Genomic DNA, 18,873 nt, shown 5'->3' with positions numbered 1-18,873 from the left:
AAAACAAATGGTTATCAACTCATGAAAGCAAACCTGTGCAGTAAGTTATCAAGGCAAGGCTAAACAGGTCCCAAAAACTCCATATTACATTCTAGCAAAACTAAACCAGAGAAGAAGAAAATAAGACTTCAATACAGTGGTCAGATCAGTTTCTTGGATCAACTAATTAGCATAATAGGACACGACAAAATGTAACAAAATTGTCTCTTTTAGCAAGCTTAATTGCAGAAATAACACTTTAGCACCCTACTTCTACTATAGTCAGTCCAGCCATGGCTGTACAGTATGTTCACAGCAGTCAGCAAAGTAGAGCATTACACTAAAAAGCACTTATATATTAAACATATAACTGTTTAATTTTTAAATCATATAGGTGTCCGTTAATGAAGCAGTGAAAAAAATTCACTGCTTCATTCTCTGGCATTCTCAGAGGAGATCGTTCTCCTCTGTGTGCCAGTTTATGAAACTGTGTAGATCGGAGGAGTGAAGAGATCTACAAACGCTTCATATAGTGGAGAACGGCCCCTGATACTGGAATCTCATGAGCGTTTACGAGATTACAGTACCAGAAATTCACAGAAACACAGATGTCAGTTTATCAAGCAGTGATAAATTATCACTGCTCAATACACGGACAGACAGTCCCCCTACACACACACACACATTGTGTATATATATATATATATATATATATATATATATATATATATATATATATATATATATATATATATATATACACACACACACACACACACACACACACACACACACACACACACACACACACACACACAAATAGGACAGGGGGGCATGGTTACTGTCTTGGGGGGTCTGAACGAGGTAGAAGGAAGTTAATAATCTAATAATCTTCCTTCTAACCCCTTAGATCCCCCGGGATTCTCTCTTCACTCCCTGATTCTCCACCTCTGAGCTGGTGAATCGGGGAGTTTGAATTCTGACACAGATCGCCAATGAAGCGCTGAGATCGCAGCTTCATAAACGTTTCTGTGTCAGTCAATGAGGATTCTCAGTGTGCGGAGATCATCGGCGGGAGAACATGTTCAAACAGGTTCACCACCGATTATCTCTGTTTCATAAACAGTTTATGGACTGTGATCAGTGGCGATCTTCTGGATCACCATTGTTCACTGCTTCATAAACGGACACCTTAATCCCTAATGTAATTTTGTTTAGTTTCTCTGGCATTTATGTCTCTTGTATTGATCATATCTTGTACCATTGGTGATAATTATATGGTAGTAGTTTGTTTTTGTTTTTTTAAATGCCTCAATCTCATTTTCAAATTGTTTTGTTTTCTCATCCTGTTTCTAACTAGAAGGTTCTCTGCCACAAAAATTGAGAAATGGAAGCCATTCTTCATTCATTTGAGACAGTATCATTCAAACCATCATTAAAAGGGAAGTAAACCCTTCCAAACAACTTGGACCTATAGGTAAGCCTAGATTAAGGCTTACCTGTAGGTCCAAGCAATATCTCCTAAACCTATATGGTTTAGGAGATATTTGCCCGAAAATGGGCACCGCTGTCTACGGCGCATGCGCCGTAGACAGCGGCGCGCAGGCGCACTAAATGCGGCAAATCCAAGAATGGATTTGCCAAATTTGTCGACTCCCGTGCGCATGCGCGGGAGTGACGTCATCGCGGCTTCGCCGTATGACAGCAACGGAGCTGCGAGGCGCGACTCCCGTGCGCATGCGCGGGAGTGACGTCATCGCGGTTGCGCCGCTGTCATTGGTCGGAGCTGCGAGACGCCACCAGCAAGATGGACGCGGCGGACTACAGGGATCAGCGGCGACTTCGCTGGCTCCTGTGTCAGGTAAGTGACACATAATGAGCTACTATGCGATGCATAGTAGTCCATTATGCTTTACCTTTGCAGGGAAAAAAAGAGGAAGTAAACCCATCAGGGTTTACTTCCTCTTTAAGGCACACCTCTGAAAGACTATGGGGGATGAGGCCAGCCAATTTATTTTTTCAAGGTCACCAAATACCAACAATTGGTGATTTATTGTTCCATAATGTGACCGAGATGTTTGTAAATAGTTTCCAAGTCATAAATGTGGCAAGAACTTGTTTACCTTAAGATTAATATGCCTTTTTTTTCCAAAAAGATCTATAATTATCCATAACCATTATAACCTATTTCCATAAAAATCTATAATATTGCTGCTGCGATGTTAAAGGTGAAATGTTAGAATAAAAAAATATGTTTTAAAAAGGAGAAGTTCACCACTGTAAAAAATAAATGCACATCTTTTTTGCGGGTAAAAATATTTGCATTTTTTTTTACTATGAACCTGCAAAGCACTGCACCCACGGTCAGCAGGGGGTGGGGGAGGTCTGGGGGGTTGGTGCATTTGTACGATATTACATGTTACACTATGGATATGGGTCCCACCCCCTGCTGTAGCACTGTAGTAGGGAAACTACACTCACAGGCCACTTTATTAGGTACACCAGTTTAATTGCTTGGTAACACAGATTGCTAATCAGCCAATCCCATAGCAGCAACTCAATCCATTCAGGCATCTAGACATGGTGAAGGTGACTTGTTGAAGTTCAAACAAAGCATCAGAATGGGGAAGAAAGGTGATTTAATTGACTTTGAACGTGGCATGGTTGTTGGTGCCAGACGGGCCAGTCTGAGTGTTTCAAAGACTGTTGATCTACTGGGATTTTCACGCACAACCATCTCTAGGGTTTACAGAGAATGGGCCGAAAAAGAGAAAATATCCAGTGAGCGTAAGTTCTGTGGACAAAAATGCATTGTTGAGGTCAGAGGAGACTCGGCAGACTGATTTGAGATGATAGAAAGCCAACAGTAACTCAAATTACAACCAAGGTATGCAAAACACCATCTCTGAAAGCACAACACATCGAACTTTGAAGCAGGTGGGCTACAACAGCAGAAGACTACAAAAGGTGCCACTCCTGTGAGATAAAAACACAGGCACAGGCTCACCAAAATTGGACAATAGAAGATTGGAAAAACGTTGCCTGGTCTGATGAGTCTTGATTTCAAATGCGACATTCAGATGGTAGGGTCAGAATTTGGCATAAACAACATGAAAGCATGGATCCATCCTGCTTTGTCTCAATGGTTCGGGCTTATGATGGTGGTGTAATGGTGTAGGGGATATTTTCTTGGCACACTTTGGGACCCTTAGTACCAATTGAGCATTGTTTAAATGCCATGCCTACTTGAGTATTGCTGCTGACAATGTCAATCCCTTTATAACTAGTGTACCTATCTTCTAATGGCTACTTCCAGCAGGATAATGCATTATGTCACAAAGCTCAAATAATCTCAAGCTGGTTTCTTGAACATGACAATGAGTTCACTGTACTCCAATGGCCTCCACAGTCACCAGATCTAAATCCAATAGAGCACCTTTGTGATGTGGTGGAATGGGAGATTTGCATCATGGATGGGCAGTTGACAAATCTGCAGCAACCGATGCGATCATGTCAAGATCAACCAATATCTCTGAGTAATGTTCCCAACACCTTGTTGAATTTATGCCATGAAGAATTAAGGCAGTTCTGGAGGCAAAAGGTGGTACTAACATGGTGTACCCAATTAAAGTGGCCAATGAGTATATATTGTAATGTCAGTTTGGGGTAGAATTAGTGCTATGAATTAAATTTATTATTATACAGTTAAAAAAAAAAAATAAATATTTGTTACCCCACATCTTTCCTCCAGCTTCAGATCTTTCTCTCTAGGGCTTTGAAAGGTGTCTTCTTGTGCCCTCCAGGATACTGCTGCAGCTATTTCTTTACGCAGTTTCTCGACTTCTGGCATGAACCCTTGGATGCGCTTACACTGCATTAAGAGTGACAAATGTTACCCATCATGCAAACTGTAAGCTTTCTTCATTTATATATTTAGAGAAGCTAAATGTTTTTTTTTTTCATATTATCTACTCCATTTGAAACCTTCTCCTAATACTCCTCGCTATAAAATTCTTACCTGCTCGTTGTTATTTCTCACATAATCCTCCTGAACTTTCTGCATGGATTTCAGCCTGGCCTCTAGCTCCTATGAAGTGATCATATAAACAGATTAACATTGCAACCAAATTACTCATTTTCAGTTTTCATGCTTCAAACAATCAAAACAAGGGATCATAAAAAACAAGTTATTATACTTACCTTTTTCATAAGTCTATTTAGGGACAAATGAATTCTTAGCCCCTGTACACACGGTCAGAGATTTCCACAACCAAATCCATCGGATTCTGCCCGTCGGATTTTGTCCGTCGGATCTTGTCCGAAACTGTTGCATACACACGGTCGGACAAAGTTGGCGAAAAATCCGATCTTTGAGAACGTGATGACGTAATTTCGTTACAATGGGACTACATTCAGGCTAGTAGCCAATAGCTTTGATGTAGGAATTTGATCTGAGCATGCGTGGCACTTGGTCCGATCAAAATGCTCTATACATGATCGGATTAGGTCCAACCGGCCCAGTTGGTCGGGAAATATTTCCAACATGTTGGAAAATTGGGTCCGACGGAGATTCGGACGGAATCAGTCCGATGCATACCACACACAGTCGGATTATCCGATGACACGGTCCGATAGGACACATTCCGACGGATTCTCCGACCGTGTGTACAAGGCTTTAGACCGTTGGGTTATACTGTTGGGTTGGTAGAACAAAGTAGTTGCTCATCCATTGAGGAACACAGGAATTCCTACACTTTTCAGTCCAGCAAAGGAGCTGGCAACATAGCAGCAAAGGCTAACTCACTCAAGAAAAAAAAAAAACACCAGGAAACTGGGGACTGCCTACAGCTCAAGAAACTACCGGAAGATGGCATCAGATGAGGCCTGAATATCCTCCTGGTAGAAAACAAAAACAGAAGACCATGTGGTAACCTTGCTAACTCTGAAAATTTGCATACCGTTGTAAAAGAACAAAAAGCACTCAGAGATCTTAGAATGCAACCCAATCCTTAAGACCACAAGTCTAAATGATGGTACATTTAATACATCTAGAGATGGTGGACCCTTACATGGTCCATCTACTGTACAAAATAAATAAGTGGCTTGGAAATAGACTGTCACAGCCTGAACTACATCCGGGCAGTGGAGAGAAATGTCCTTGGTAAACTGGAGGTTAACAGAGGGATAGAAGAGCAATTTTTGATTGAGCTGCAAGGCAGAAACTACCCTAAGCAAACACCAACTGGTCCCTATGCAATACTAAAAAGGGTTCCTCACATGATAAGGCCTGACAGGTCAGACCCTTGTCTTCTAGAGGTAATGGCTACACGAAAAACTACCTAGTGGGCGAGAGTAGAGAAAGGAATATCTCTAATGATTTCATGCAGTGAATTTTGAAGCTCCAAGAGAACGATATTCGGATCCAGTGGAGTCATAGGAATATTAATAGGGGGAACTACATTAGAGACTCCCTGTACAAAGTTGTAACTCAGAGTGAAAGACCAACGTTCTGACACAAAATAGGTTAGAAACCGGGCCTATAGTCATTCATGGGTACGTAACCCTGATATTGTACTCTGCTTTTATTACACCCCCCCCCCCATGTTATATGGTTTACAAAAGTTGGACTCATCTGCTGCTTATGTCTGTATGTACCAAAGGTTTTTTCTGAATCTAATATTGCAGACCGGTGATGCATGGTTCACTACTCTTTGTTATATACCCCCCCCCCCCCCCTTTATCTATTGTATGTCAAACCTTTCTTTTTGAAAACTGAAATAAAGATTATATAAAAAAAGAAACCAGGCCTATGAATGTCCTGAGAGTCAAACACTGGTCGAGAGCCTGCTGTAAGAATTACAGGATTCATCTCACAGAAAAACTCCTACGGTGGAAGCCCAAAGACTGAGAACAAGTGAAGTATGCCTTTCATGTCCAATATTAGATCTTATAGTAGTTTCACTATCTGTTAGCATCAAAGGAAACACAAATAAACGGTCATGACTCAAAAAAAAACAGGGCTTGAACAATGCCATCAAACCAAGCAAACTCAAAATAGGATGATAACACAGTCCTTGGGAGAGAAGATCCCAATGATCTGAGAGAGCTCATGTACCAGTCTGCCAGGAGTCTTACCAGATTGCTGTACCACATACACCTGGGCCAATGCAGAGCAATTTGGATCACTGGAATGTCTTCCATCTCAATCCTGTTAAGCCGACGAGGAAGAAGTTTCAGGGGAAGAAAAGCATAGAACATGGTATACTAATCCCAAAGAGTCACTAGAGCATCCATTGAGAATCCCTGTATCTAGAGACAAACCTGTTTAATACGTTTTTTTGTACCTGGAGGCCAGAAGGTCCACAATCGGCATCCAGATGTAGGGACAACACCTCCAAATTGAGGTGCTGATGGCTGAGGCAGTCAGTCGGCCAATTATTTATGCCTGGATGGAAAAACTGGACAATGAAGTTCTGCTCAGGGCAGGATCCAAACTACCAGTGTTACTGCAGTGAGACTTCTAATTCCTCCCTGAAGGTTGATGCATGCCACCGCTGTGGCATTGTCTGACTGAATCAGATGACTTTCCATCTGAGACAGTCAAACTACCCAATGGTAAATGGGAGAGGAGACTTCTCCAAGGACCAAAATTCCCTGGGTTGACAGAGTGACCATGACTAGTCTGGCATCAGTTGTGGGGTTCTTAAAGAATATGGGAGTGAAGGAATTCCCTTATTCCAAAGCAGGCTGCCTGAGCCACCAGCTCAGGAACACAATAGTCCCCAGGGCCAATCAAACTGGACCAGAATAACTTATCTTGCGACAACAGAACAATGCGTTGTTGAGCTCTGGAGTGAAATTGGGCAAATGGAATTGTTTTAAAGGAGTTTACCATCAGGCCAAGGACTCTCGTGCAAATGCAGAGAGTCGGACAACTTCTGGACTGGAAAGCTAGAATATGAGACTAGAAAGTGTGAAGTTTCTCCTGTGGACAAAACACTGAAGCCCGAGTTGTGTACATGACTTGACCAAGATACTCCAAATGATGAGTTATAGAGACAATTTCTGAAAATCCAGGATCCAACTAAACCACTGCAGCTTCTGGAAAGTCAAGGACACACTGTGATTCGCGCCCACACATGGGTGCTAAACAGGAGAACAATGCAATAGCAAAACAAGGAAGCTCTTAGCACACCCACGCAGCTGAAATTAAAAATGACTGCCTTTTATCCACATGCATTTTACAGTTCGACAAGGTACAATCAGAAGCAGGAGCTGTCATTACTACTAATTTAAAGGCTCAAACTGACCACTGCAATAAGGAGAAAACAAAAATTCTTACATGCGGGCCTAATAGCCACAGACTGAAATCTGTCTGAACAATTTTATCTTAAGAGGGCATAGATTCTACATTTTGTAATGGATTCCCAAGAAGATCCTTACCCAAATCAAAGAGGTTCAGCGTGTCTGTGTCCAATTTAGCAAAGAAGGGGGGAAATAGCAGTGATGGCACATGGGTCAGAGATGGTTGCTAGCAGACAGCTGAATCAAAAGCCCCCCTTCACACAGGAGCCAAATGGGACTAAGCCCTGTGCTCCTGAATTAAAGCTGCATCATGAAAAAGCCAGGGAAAAAGCGGGAGAAGAGAAAATAAAAACAACTTTTGCCTTGAGCGGTCCCTAGAGATAAATAAAGAGGAGGATTCCCATATGTAGCCAACTTGCAAAGCGCATAAGCAAGTCTAGAAGGTGAAGTTGACTTCCACAAAAATTTGCCAGTTAACTACAGATGGAATTTTATAAAATATATAGGTAGTCTCAGTATTAAAATGGGGAAACCTCAACCTAGCATAAGCCTGCAAGAAGCTTACAACAGAGAGTTGCAGAGATGAGGAATGAAAATTCACTCAGCAGAATTCCCAGACATACTAGCCTGACCTGAACAGCCCGTGTGAACTGGAATTCAGATAGGTACTCACTGTGGGTCACATTGGCTAACTGTAAAAAATCGGATCACGTTCAAAACCCTTTGCCTCACCCATAAATGCATGCATAGAGAAGCTCTGCAATACCTTATGGAGAAAATAAATCATTACACACCAAACCGCAGTCTTCGATCAGCCAACAAAAACCTCCTCCTCGTGCCCAAAGCCCGGTATAAATCCAAGGGGGATCGGAGATTCGCTGTCCAAGGGCCTCGGCTATGGAATGCTCTACCAATCAACATCCGCCTGGAAGAAAATCACCTGGCTTTTAGGAAAAAACTTAAGACCTTCCTCTTTTAGCTGATGATCAAAGCTCGCCACAGTGCATAGAGGCGATTCAGTTTCGCATTGTGCGCTATATAAGTATTTCATTCATTCATTCAGAACACCAGTATAGATAATGAACTGGGAGTGGTAATTGGCCAACAGGAAAATTATCAAGATTTCCATATCCGGCCAGAATATAAACTCTCTAGCCACTTTATTAGGTATACCTGTCCAATTGCTTGGTAACACAAATTGCTAATCAGCCAATCACATGGCAGCAACTCAATGCATTTAGGCATCTGGACATGGTTAAGACGACTTGCTGAAGTTCAAACCGAGCATCAGAATGGGTAAGAGTTGGTTGTTGATGCCAGATGTGCTGGTCTAAGTATTTCAAAAATTGCGGATCTACTGTGATTTTCATGCACAACTCTAGGGTTCTCAACACATTGTACCTTGAAGCAGATGGGCTACAGCAGCAAAAGACCACCCCAGGTGCCACTCCTGTCAGCTAAGAACAGGAAACAGAGGCCACAATTTGCACGCGCTCACCGAAATTGGACAAAAGAAGATTGGAAAAACGTTGCCTGGTCTGATGAGTCTTGATTTCAGCTGTAATTCAGATGGTAGGGTCAGAATTTTGTGTAAACAACATGAAAGTGTGGGACCATCCTGCCTTGTATCACCAGTTCAGGCTGGTGATGGTGGTGTAATGGTGTGGGGGATATCTTCTTGGAACACTTTGGGCCCCTTAGTACCAATTGAGCATTGTTTAAATGCCATGGCCTACCTGAGTATTGTTTCTGACCATATCCATCCCTTTATGACTACATTGTACCCATCTTTTGATGGCTACTTCCAGCAGGATAATGTACCATGTCACAAAGCGCAGATCAGCTAAAACTGGATTCTTGCACATGACAATGAGGTCACTGTACTCCAATGGCCTCCACAGTCACTAGATATCAATCCAGTACAGCACCTTTAGGATGTGGTGGAACGGGAGATTCACATTATGGACGTTCACCCGGCAAATCTGCAGCAACTGCGTGATGCCATCATGTCTATATGGACCAAAATCTCTGAGTAACATTACCAACACCTTGTTGAATCTATGCCATGAAGAATTAAGGCAGTTCTGAAGGCAAAAGGGGGTCCAACCTGGTACTAAAAAGGTGTACCTAATACAGTGGCCAGTGACTGTATATGAGCAGAGCTGTAGATAACTGGAGAAAAGAGCAGAAATTGAACAGCAGAGCTGAAGAAGACATGCTCTCCAGAGGACACTAGCAAAAAGAGGGGCATCCTCCTGTGCTGATCAATTACTTTTTTGTTTCCAGTGTGCATTTCTCCTGTAGGCAGCAGCATAAGCTGACAGTTTAAGATTTCCTCCTCCTTTGGATATTCTAGAGCAGTGATGGCGAACCTTGGCACCCCAGATGTTTTGGAACTACATTTCCCACGATGCTCATGCACTCTGCAGTGTAGCTGAGCATCATGGGAAATGTAGTTCCGAAACATCTGGGGTGCCAAGGTTCGCCATCACTGTTCTAGAGCATAGGAGGTCCGACCTCAGAAGAGTCTCAAACGCCTATTCATAGAATTCTTAAAGTAGAACTAAAGGCAAATCCTTTGTTTTCCCTTTTTGAAAAAGTAAGGAAGAGTTATAAGCCCTGTCATTTTTTTTTCAAACTGACGCACTGGGAATATTTCCTTTCATTTCCAATACCATAGTCAACGCAGAAAGTGAGAGGAAATCTCTCCAAAGTGAGGGACTCTGTTGTCACCAGAACGAGTGTCCTCATTGGATTATATCCTCTCTCTTCCTGTTCTGGTGACAAATTTGCGATTTTCCTTCACTTTCATTGATAACGGTAACAGGGCAAAGTGAAGGGGTGAATCACCCATATGGGGGCACAGGCAGCCATTTAAAGTAACGCAAAGTCAATTCCCCAATACCAGCCTCAGAAATAATGCCATGTCTACATGAGACGACTGAAGTTTATTTGGACACATGCTGTCCCTGGCTTCCTTGTATGGATTCAGACTATTTCAAATCATACCTATTTTTGATTGTATCAGGATTTTTTAAGAGCCAGCCATGGCCTTGGTTGCATTCTCACCCCCCCCCCCTTTTTTTTTTCTCCTTCAATATGCTCTTTCTCCTTATTTCCTTCTTCCCTCAGCTGACTCCTTTTGGGAAGAAACTGTGCATGAGTCAAGTGAGGGATTAGTAGGCTGATGAAAAGCCATGCAGAGGGATCAGTTCTCACAGCTGTCCCCTGTCCATCTCAGACTGTCACTTCCTCCATGTCTTCCTCCAGCGCCCATGTTCTCCTCCAACACCGCCCCTTCATCTCTAGCCCCCTCCATTTCCTCCTCATCTGCCCGCTGTGTCTCTGTGTACTCATGCTCTGCCCCCCCGCAGCCGGCTTCCCTCCTCTCCTCTTCCGCGGGCTGCGCACGTGGGGGTGTGGGGGTGTTAGGGCAATCTGTCAGGATGGAGAGCGGAGGAAGGTCCTTTCCTTTTCTGAATGGGACATAGAGAGCTTTTGTTACCAATTGCTCTCTATATCCTGCGATAACTGAGTGGAGTAAACTGTGTATTACTTTGCTTCAGCTCCTCTCCATTCATCTTCAATGGTGAGAAAAGGACTGGTGAATCTGTGTCCTCTGTCCCTTTCTCTGTCTCAATAGGGAGATGTTTCAGACCCCTGACATCTCACCAAAGCCCTCCAACAGGGCTGATAAAAAAGAAATTGCTTTAATTTGATCCCAGTCTGACTTCCTCCCAACCCAAGGTGACAGCACTGGGCCAATCAGCAAGTACCATTGTTGTCACAAGAAAAAAGAGTGAGTTACATGATCTACATACCTGGAAGTACCATGTATTTGTCTTTGCTCCCAGCAGAAAATGAATTAGGGAATATACTAAAATTAACTTATTGCTTTACCCTGCATGGGAAAAGCACAGATTCACATTAAGATATACAGGACAGTCAATGCTACCTGTAGAAAATTATTATTATAATACAGGATTTAGAGCTTAACCAACAGTTTATGCAATGTTTTTGCAATAAGGGCAGACAGTAGAATAACAATACAATTTAATAAAGTAGGAAGGAATCAGAGGGCCCTGCTCATTATAGCTTACAATCTAAAGCTTCATGTACACTGCTGCTGGTAAACGGACGTTTAGGAGCAGTTGGGCATTTTTTTCAGCTGCCCCTGAAATCTCCTCATTTATGTACACAGTGTTGTTTATAGTCGTTTCTAGGCAGTTGAGTTTAGAAGCATTTTTTGGAAAGCAAAAATAAAGTAAAATTAGTTCAGGACAGATTTGAGAAGCCAAATGTCTGTAACAGCTTGTAAATGCGGTAACTCGCGTTTAGCCACATTTTGTTTACAGACGTTTTTAATGGAGATATTTTTTTTTTAAATAGTCAAAAATATAACGCTGCTAAGCGCAAACGCGGCATGCAAACTCGGCAAAATGGACACTTTTAAACGTAGGTTACGATCTGTCAAGTTAAATCATTCGGGAGAGGTTTTAAAACATACGTTAAGCCTTATGCCGCGTACACAGGATCGGACTTTCCGACAACAAAACCGTGGATTTTTTTCGGAAGTATGTTGGCTCAAACTTGTTTTGCATACATACAAATGTTGGCCCAGAATTCTGAACGTGAGAACGAGGTGACGTACAAGACGTACGACAAGCCGAAAAGGAGGTTCAATAGCCAGTGCGGTTCCTTCTGCTTGATTCCGAGCATGCGTGAGCTTTTGTGCGATGGACTTCTGTACGCACGATCAGACATTCTGACAACAAAGTGAAGTTGGCAGAAAATTTGAGAACCTGCTCTCAAACATTTGTGGGTGGAAATTCCAAAAGCAAATGTTCGATGGAGCATACAAACGGTCGGACTTTCTGACAACAAGCTCACATACATTTCCCGTCGGAAAGTCCGACCGTGTGTACGCGGCATAAGAGGTTTAAAATTATGTGGATCATTTCAGCAGTCATTTTCAAATATAAATAAACACAAATGTACAATGTAAGTTTGCTAAATATATTAAGGAATATGGTTTAAAAATAATTCTAACTCACATGTATTCTCTCAGCTTCTTTTTTGGCCCCTTTGCTCTCCGTGTAAAATCTGAGCTGTGTTTTAAGTCCACATACAATCTCCTTCTGTTGCAGGATCTCCTTTTGTAGTGTGGATTGTCGAGCTCTCAGTTCTCTGTTTGTCCGTGAGAGCTCTGCTGATTTTGCTGTGGTATTATCTAGTGCTTTCTTTAGCTGCGAGCAATAGAAAAGAATGACGCTAACCATCAGATTTTCTTTCAGATATAGATTTACCTGAAGGTTTATAATGTTTAAATTACTCTAGGGAGTTTTCTGTCACAAATTACAGTATATAGTATTTCAACAATCACGCAATTTGATGTTGTATTTTAATATTTATCCAAAAGTTATTTGACCTACAGATCATAATGTGCAGCTCCATATTGCCATGTCATACAAGTAACTACAAATATGGTGCTAATATCTCAATAAAAAGCAGCTAGCACTACAATGGACAACTTGAGTAATGTGTGTGTATATACACACATATATATATATATATATATATATATATATATATATATACACACACACACACACACACACACACACACAATCACTCTTTTTTACCTCTGCTGCCTCTTTCCGTGCAATCTTCTTTGCCTCTTTACTCTCCAATTGATGCTGTTTGCTTAAAGATGTAATACGTTCCTCTAATAGTTGATCCTTCATTCTGAATTCTTCTTCAGCTTGTGTCCTAAAAAAATAAAATAAAACACATTATTGTGCCAAATATAGATGATGTCTGTTTGATTCTGTTAAACATTAAGATATTACTTCATTAGAAGCAAGCGCTTTTCCTGTGCTTCCCTGTTTTGGAGCCTTTCTTCCAGTTCCTCTACACAGTGCTGTAAAAGGGCATTTCTCTGAACAGCCTGATCCAGAGCACAGGATAATTTTCGGTTATCTTCCCATGCAATCTCTATGGATCTTTGAAGAGGTTCTATCTGTTTAAAGGACAAGAAGGCATAAGTCCGGAAAATTGAATAATGTTCTATTTAAAGGGGATTAATAATAATTTTGTTCAGTTATTTTAAAATGTTTGCAATTTTATACGTTCACATTTTGTAACGAAAAAAACTTTTTTTTTCACAAACGAGCATTTTTACAGGGTGCATACATGTTTACAAAGCATGCTGAGCTTTCTAATAAGGAACCTCCAGAACTGCCTGCATCCTTCTTGGAATTAAAGCAGTATTAAACCCAAAAGCAGACATTATATTGCAACTTACGAGTTTTTAGATGTAATGCTTGCATTCTTTTTATTTTTTAGGCTTTTTACTTTCACCTGGTGACCTGGTAAGTCTGTTTTTCAACAGAACAAGATGTCCTGCAGATGTAGCAGTTAGGGGGTTGAAGCAAACCATTTAACACTGACAGCGATGCTTACACAATGACTAGCTTCATATAAAACTTTTATCCCAAAATATTGCTGTAACAGTTTAAAAAAAGTATTATCTGAAGTCTGGCTTCAATTTGTCAGTGTACCTAAATCTGCTAGTCCAGCTAACACTACCCTCCTCCCCACAGACTGACAATGCTGCTGTGCAAATGTGTCCCTGTGCTCTTTCATCCAGAGTGGGGCACTCTAATACATGAAGTGTGTTACTGGCCTGATCACCAGATGAAAACAGAGTGAAAAAAGCCTACAAACGTAAACTAAAACAGCAGCCACCACATCTAATGAACTGCAATGTACTCCATTTTTGTTTTTTGGATTAATACCGCTTTGAGGTTCTGTTTTTGCTGTCTCTGCAAGAGTGAGGGGGGTGTCCCTTCTCTTAGCCAGCCAGTTGATTTTTTAGCACAAGAGCTGAAGAAAGAACATCAATAAAGAAATATAAAAAAAAAAAAAAACCTTTAGCATTCCTTTAAAATCACCTTTCCATGATGTTGCGATTCCGCAGTTCGTAGCCTCCTTTTAAACTCTGAAAGCTCCCCCTCCAGTCTCTGAATTTGCTTCTGACTATTCGCCCTGAGTAAGGTTGATATAGTCAAATTACTACAAAGTGAAAGTTTACTTGCAAATCACAAAAAAAAGGTTAATATAAATCTCCCCTTTGTTTTAGGTACAAACCATCAATCTATATTTTAACAGACATAGGACCTTAAAGCATTCGCGTTCTTGATGGCCAAAGGTTCAGAGAATGTGTATGCCAGCCAAGTTTGAGCAGAATTCCATCGGAAAAACCATGCAATATTTTTCCGACGGAAATTCCACTCCTGTGTACGGGGCATTAGGGTATGTAGCCATACCAGACACAAATGGAAGCAAATTCTAGACAAAGGAACCACATGCAAACATCTTGGATGCAGATTGCCACAATAAAAAGACAAGATGTGTTTATCATGTAGTCCATGCAGTACCATTTCAGGGAATCTGCATGTACAGTGAGGGGAAAAAAGGATTTGATCCCCTGGTGATTTAGTACATTTGCTCACTGACACAGAAATTATCGGTCTATAATTTTAATGGTAGGTTTATTTTAACAGTGAGACACAGAATAACAACCAAAAAATCCAGAAAAAACACATTTCAAAAAAGTTATAAATTGATTTGCAACAAAGGAGTGTCTCAAGAAGAAGCACATTAAGGTCCTGGAGTGGCCTAGCCAGTCTCCAGACCTTAATCCCATAGAAAATATGTGGAGGGAACTGAAGGTTTGAGTTTCCAAACATCATACTCGAAACCTTAATGACTTGGAGAAGATCTGCAAAGAGAATTTGGACAAAATCCCTCCTGAGATGTGTGCAATGTCTTACCTCTGATTGCCAACAAGGGTTTTGCCACCAAGTACTAAGTCATGTTTTGCAAAGGGGTCAAATACTTATTTCACTTATTAAAATGCAAATCAATTCATGACTTTTTTGAAATGCGATTGTCTTTTTTTGTTGTTGTTGTTATTCTGTCTCTCACTGTTAAAATAAACCTACCATTAAAATTATAGACTGATCATATATTGTTCAGTGGGCAAACGTACAAAATCAGCAGGGGATCAAATACTTTTTTCCCCCCTCACTGTATCCTACCAAAGTTAGTTTCAGCTGTGAAATATTTCCCAGCAATACAATTGCGCAGTAACCAAGTTTTAAATCATCACCCTAAATACATTCTCTTTTTTTTCATTTTTGTTTTCTTTTTGTTTTTTGAGAGATCCTAAATAAATACATTCTAAAGCATATCCATCATCAAAAAGTAAAGCTGGGGTACTCTTGCATTAGGTTACCCCTTTATTCAGAAAAACAAGAAAAAAAATCAGTACTGCACAAAATATCTCATTCCAACGAATCTCCCTGTAAGCTTTGTGTTCTTCTTAGCCACACGGTCGAACATTCCGACGGAAAATGACCGATCGGACCGCGTTGTCGGATAATCCAACCGTGTGGGCTTCTTCTGACTTCTTCCGTCGGAATGTCCGACCAACAAAGTTTGAGAGCTGGATATAAAATTTTTCCGACAACATGATCCGATCGGACTTTGTCCGATCGTTTGTAGAGAATTCCGATCGGACAACGTGGCACGCATGCTCAGATCAAATTCCTAGACCAAAGCTATTGGCTACTAGCCTGAATGTCGTCCCGTCGTAACTAAATAACATCATCACGTTACGAACGATCAGATTTTCTGACAACTTTGTCCGACCGTGTGTATGCAACACCAGTTTCAGACAAAATCCAACGGATTTTGTTGTCGGAATGTCCGACCGTGTGTACAAGGGCTTACTGTGTGAATAAATCTGAATAATCATGTAAAAGTGGCCAAGACTCATTTATCTGAATTGGCTTGATTTTAAACTTTTTTTGGGTGAGTAATGGATGGATATCAGCAGCTAATTTTACTGTGTGGTAACAAAGTATTCCAAGGGTGCTCAACATGTGGCCTTCAAAGCCCTCTGATGTGGCCCTCGATGTCTTACTGAATGCAGGAGTTTTGTGGAGCTTTCAGAAAGTGCATCACACCTGTAAGATATAACAGAAGTCTATAGCAAAGTGCAGCTAACCCGCAGGAAAGGTAAACTGCAGTGCATCAGCGTGAAATTTGCTTCATAGGGCTCAGGACAGTAAGGGCTTGTTTACATTTACAGTTTGGGGGGCTGTAAAACCCCATAGTTGAGACGTGTTTTTACTCCACACCCCCAACCACTGATGTAGCATCAGGGGTCTCAATGGTGACCCCACCCCATGCAGCCTCCCTATCACATTCTGTTTTACATATATTCAGGAGGGATGCATAGAATGCATTAAGATAAGAAAACCTTCTGCTTTTACAACTTCTTGATTTTAATTGTGGCCTACAGCTGGTTACCAAATTACTTAAGTGGCCCGACTTTTCAAAAGGTTGCGTACCCCTGAAGTAATCTAACTGTTGTATTTGAGCTATGGGTGGCCCTGTCAGCCCCACCCAGCTCGTCATTATTCAATGCAAAAATCATGAGAACCGTTTGAAAATGTTAGCTGAATAATAACTGCATCCTATTAGCTGAAGTAACTGTTTGGGTATTCAAGCAACTGCCAACATCCATGACAGTGCAGATTCCTCCATCCACACAGTTTAGCATGGATGAAGGAATATACTAGACTTCTAGTACAAATGAACTACATCACGGAACAATCATTGTTTGTGCTCCAAAATGTGTTAATATGGTGATGTGTGGAACTGTATATAGGCTAATGGGTGGCCCAGGCCACTGAGCAACTCCTACTCATAAATTATTATGGTGATACTAGCTGTTAGTTCTAAAGGTAGGCTGGTGGTTACTCTGCTATTGCTAAGCAATTACAGTATAACAGAAATTAGGCATTTCCATGCAGAATAACCTTCAAGACTAGAGGATGCCCCAGTAAATTTGATAAAATTTGAGGAAAACTAGGTTTTCTGTCCTAGCTGTGGTAAACATCAAACTTCAGTCTGATAATCTCATCCACCTTGGCTTTTTCAAACACAATAATGGGCTATCCCCCCTTCCAGTCAGAAAACAAAAGGTTGTGGTGGCTTGTTGCTCAATAAATTCTGTTATTAAAAAAAGGGACAAAAAAAAAAAAATCCAACTAAAAGCACATTTCAGCACATTCCTAGACCAATTTCATTTTCAGACTTAAAGAGGAGTTCCCCTTAAAAAAAAAAATGTAAAGTCAGCAGCTACAAATACTACAGCTGCAGACTTTTAATAATCGGATACTTACCTGTCCCAGGGTCCAGCGATGCGGGGGAACGAAGCCCCGCTCACCCCCCCCTCCGCTCGGCGGCGCCGGCATTGCAACTCTGGGCACCCACTCTGCGTGTGAGAGCGGTGCCGTGTGCCGTGATTGGTCATGCAGTCACCTGGGACCTGCCTGGTGTCCCAGATGACTGACAGGAGGGAGGGGCAGAGCTGAGCCCTTCCTGCGCCGAGAGGAAGTGATGTCACCAGCCCACGCACTGATGTAGGCAGACAACGAGGGACCCCCTAGCAACAGGGATTTAGAGGTGAGTTATATAAAAAAAAAAAATAATCTTCATTTTTTTAGAAATTTTCATCATTTTATTTGTGTGGAGCACCACTTTAAGAATTCACTACAGATAAACTTTAAAAGACATGAGATATATTTTACTGCACCTGTCTTTATGTAGATTTACGATGTCAGCATCTTTGCACCCTAGTTCAGTCTGCAATGTTTCTAAGTCCTTTTGGAGCTTAGTGTGGGAGGACAAGATATTTTCCAGAGTTTCAGACATTCTACTTCTCTCCTCACAGACATCAGAAAGCTGCTGCTGGAGGACTACTCTCTGGAGGTGAAAGTTATCAGGAATTATTAATGAAAAATCATATAATGAAAAAATATATGTAGCAAAACTTAATCCTGGTACATACAATGAGAATATCGGACAAATGATCGTCCGGTTTTTTTTTTGCATGTCAGTCTCCTTTTGAAAATGAATAGGTTACTAGAGTTAAATTCTTCAAAAACAGAATACAACTTCCTGTTATAATGTAATGTATTGTATTGTAATGTATTCTTTCAAATACTATACTGATTAAATGAAAATCATTTGTTCTGTTATTGCACGGAAAATATCTTTGTGCTTGTAACTTCGGAAAAATTTCATGTCATTATCTGCTCTTGAAAGCTCTATACCAACAATCATATTATCTGACAATCATTCCGAAAGTGGTATTTTTTATCCAATTTTCTCATTGTGTGTGGTAGGCATAAGAGATCATATCAAATCACATATTTTTTTTCTCCTTGAATGGCTCACTTTCTTAGAGCACAGTTAATTAGATACTATCTGTACTAACACCCAAAATGTGCCTCCTGTTCTTCCCAATTCCAGACATTCCTGTAGCACAGGCCAGACTTATTCATTCCTTATTTAGCCCAATACACTGGGCTATAGCTCTTAGCTGGCGTTCCTCTACTGTACCATGGTCACAAATTATGAACCGTATGCTTTCTATCAAATTATCAGAACACATCGCTCACACACTATTTGATACTATGATCACATATGAAAAAAAATGGAAACCATGGGATC

The 18,873-nt window shown here is 41.1% G+C and overlaps 1 protein-coding gene across 2 annotated transcripts in view; it reads right to left on the bottom strand.

Moving 5' to 3' along the window:
- CCDC150 (coiled-coil domain containing 150) overlaps positions 1-18,873 on the bottom strand; it is a 76,329-nt gene that overhangs the window by 1,339 nt on the left and 56,117 nt on the right. For both annotated transcript variants that reach the window (XM_077487723.1, XM_077487724.1), the window contains exons 19-25: positions 17,954-18,123; positions 14,238-14,331; positions 13,134-13,303; positions 12,927-13,053; positions 12,339-12,530; positions 3,998-4,066; positions 3,713-3,850 (exon numbers count right to left, since the gene is read on the bottom strand). In XM_077487723.1, coding sequence (XP_077343849.1) covers positions 3,713-3,850; positions 3,998-4,066; positions 12,339-12,530; positions 12,927-13,053; positions 13,134-13,303; positions 14,238-14,331; positions 17,954-18,123 — 960 coding nt within the window. The remainder of the gene's footprint in view (positions 1-3,712; positions 3,851-3,997; positions 4,067-12,338; positions 12,531-12,926; positions 13,054-13,133; positions 13,304-14,237; positions 14,332-17,953; positions 18,124-18,873) is intronic.

The sequence above is a fragment of the Lithobates pipiens genome, unplaced genomic scaffold (genome assembly GCF_037356315.1).
Source record: "Lithobates pipiens isolate NorthernLeopardFrog02 unplaced genomic scaffold, aLitPip1_a1.2 Scaffold_18, whole genome shotgun sequence".
In the NCBI taxonomy this organism is placed as follows: Eukaryota; Metazoa; Chordata; class Amphibia; order Anura; family Ranidae; genus Lithobates; species Lithobates pipiens.
The sequence above is the reverse complement of the archived record's forward strand: the minus strand, read 5'-3'. Positions and strand labels throughout refer to the sequence as shown.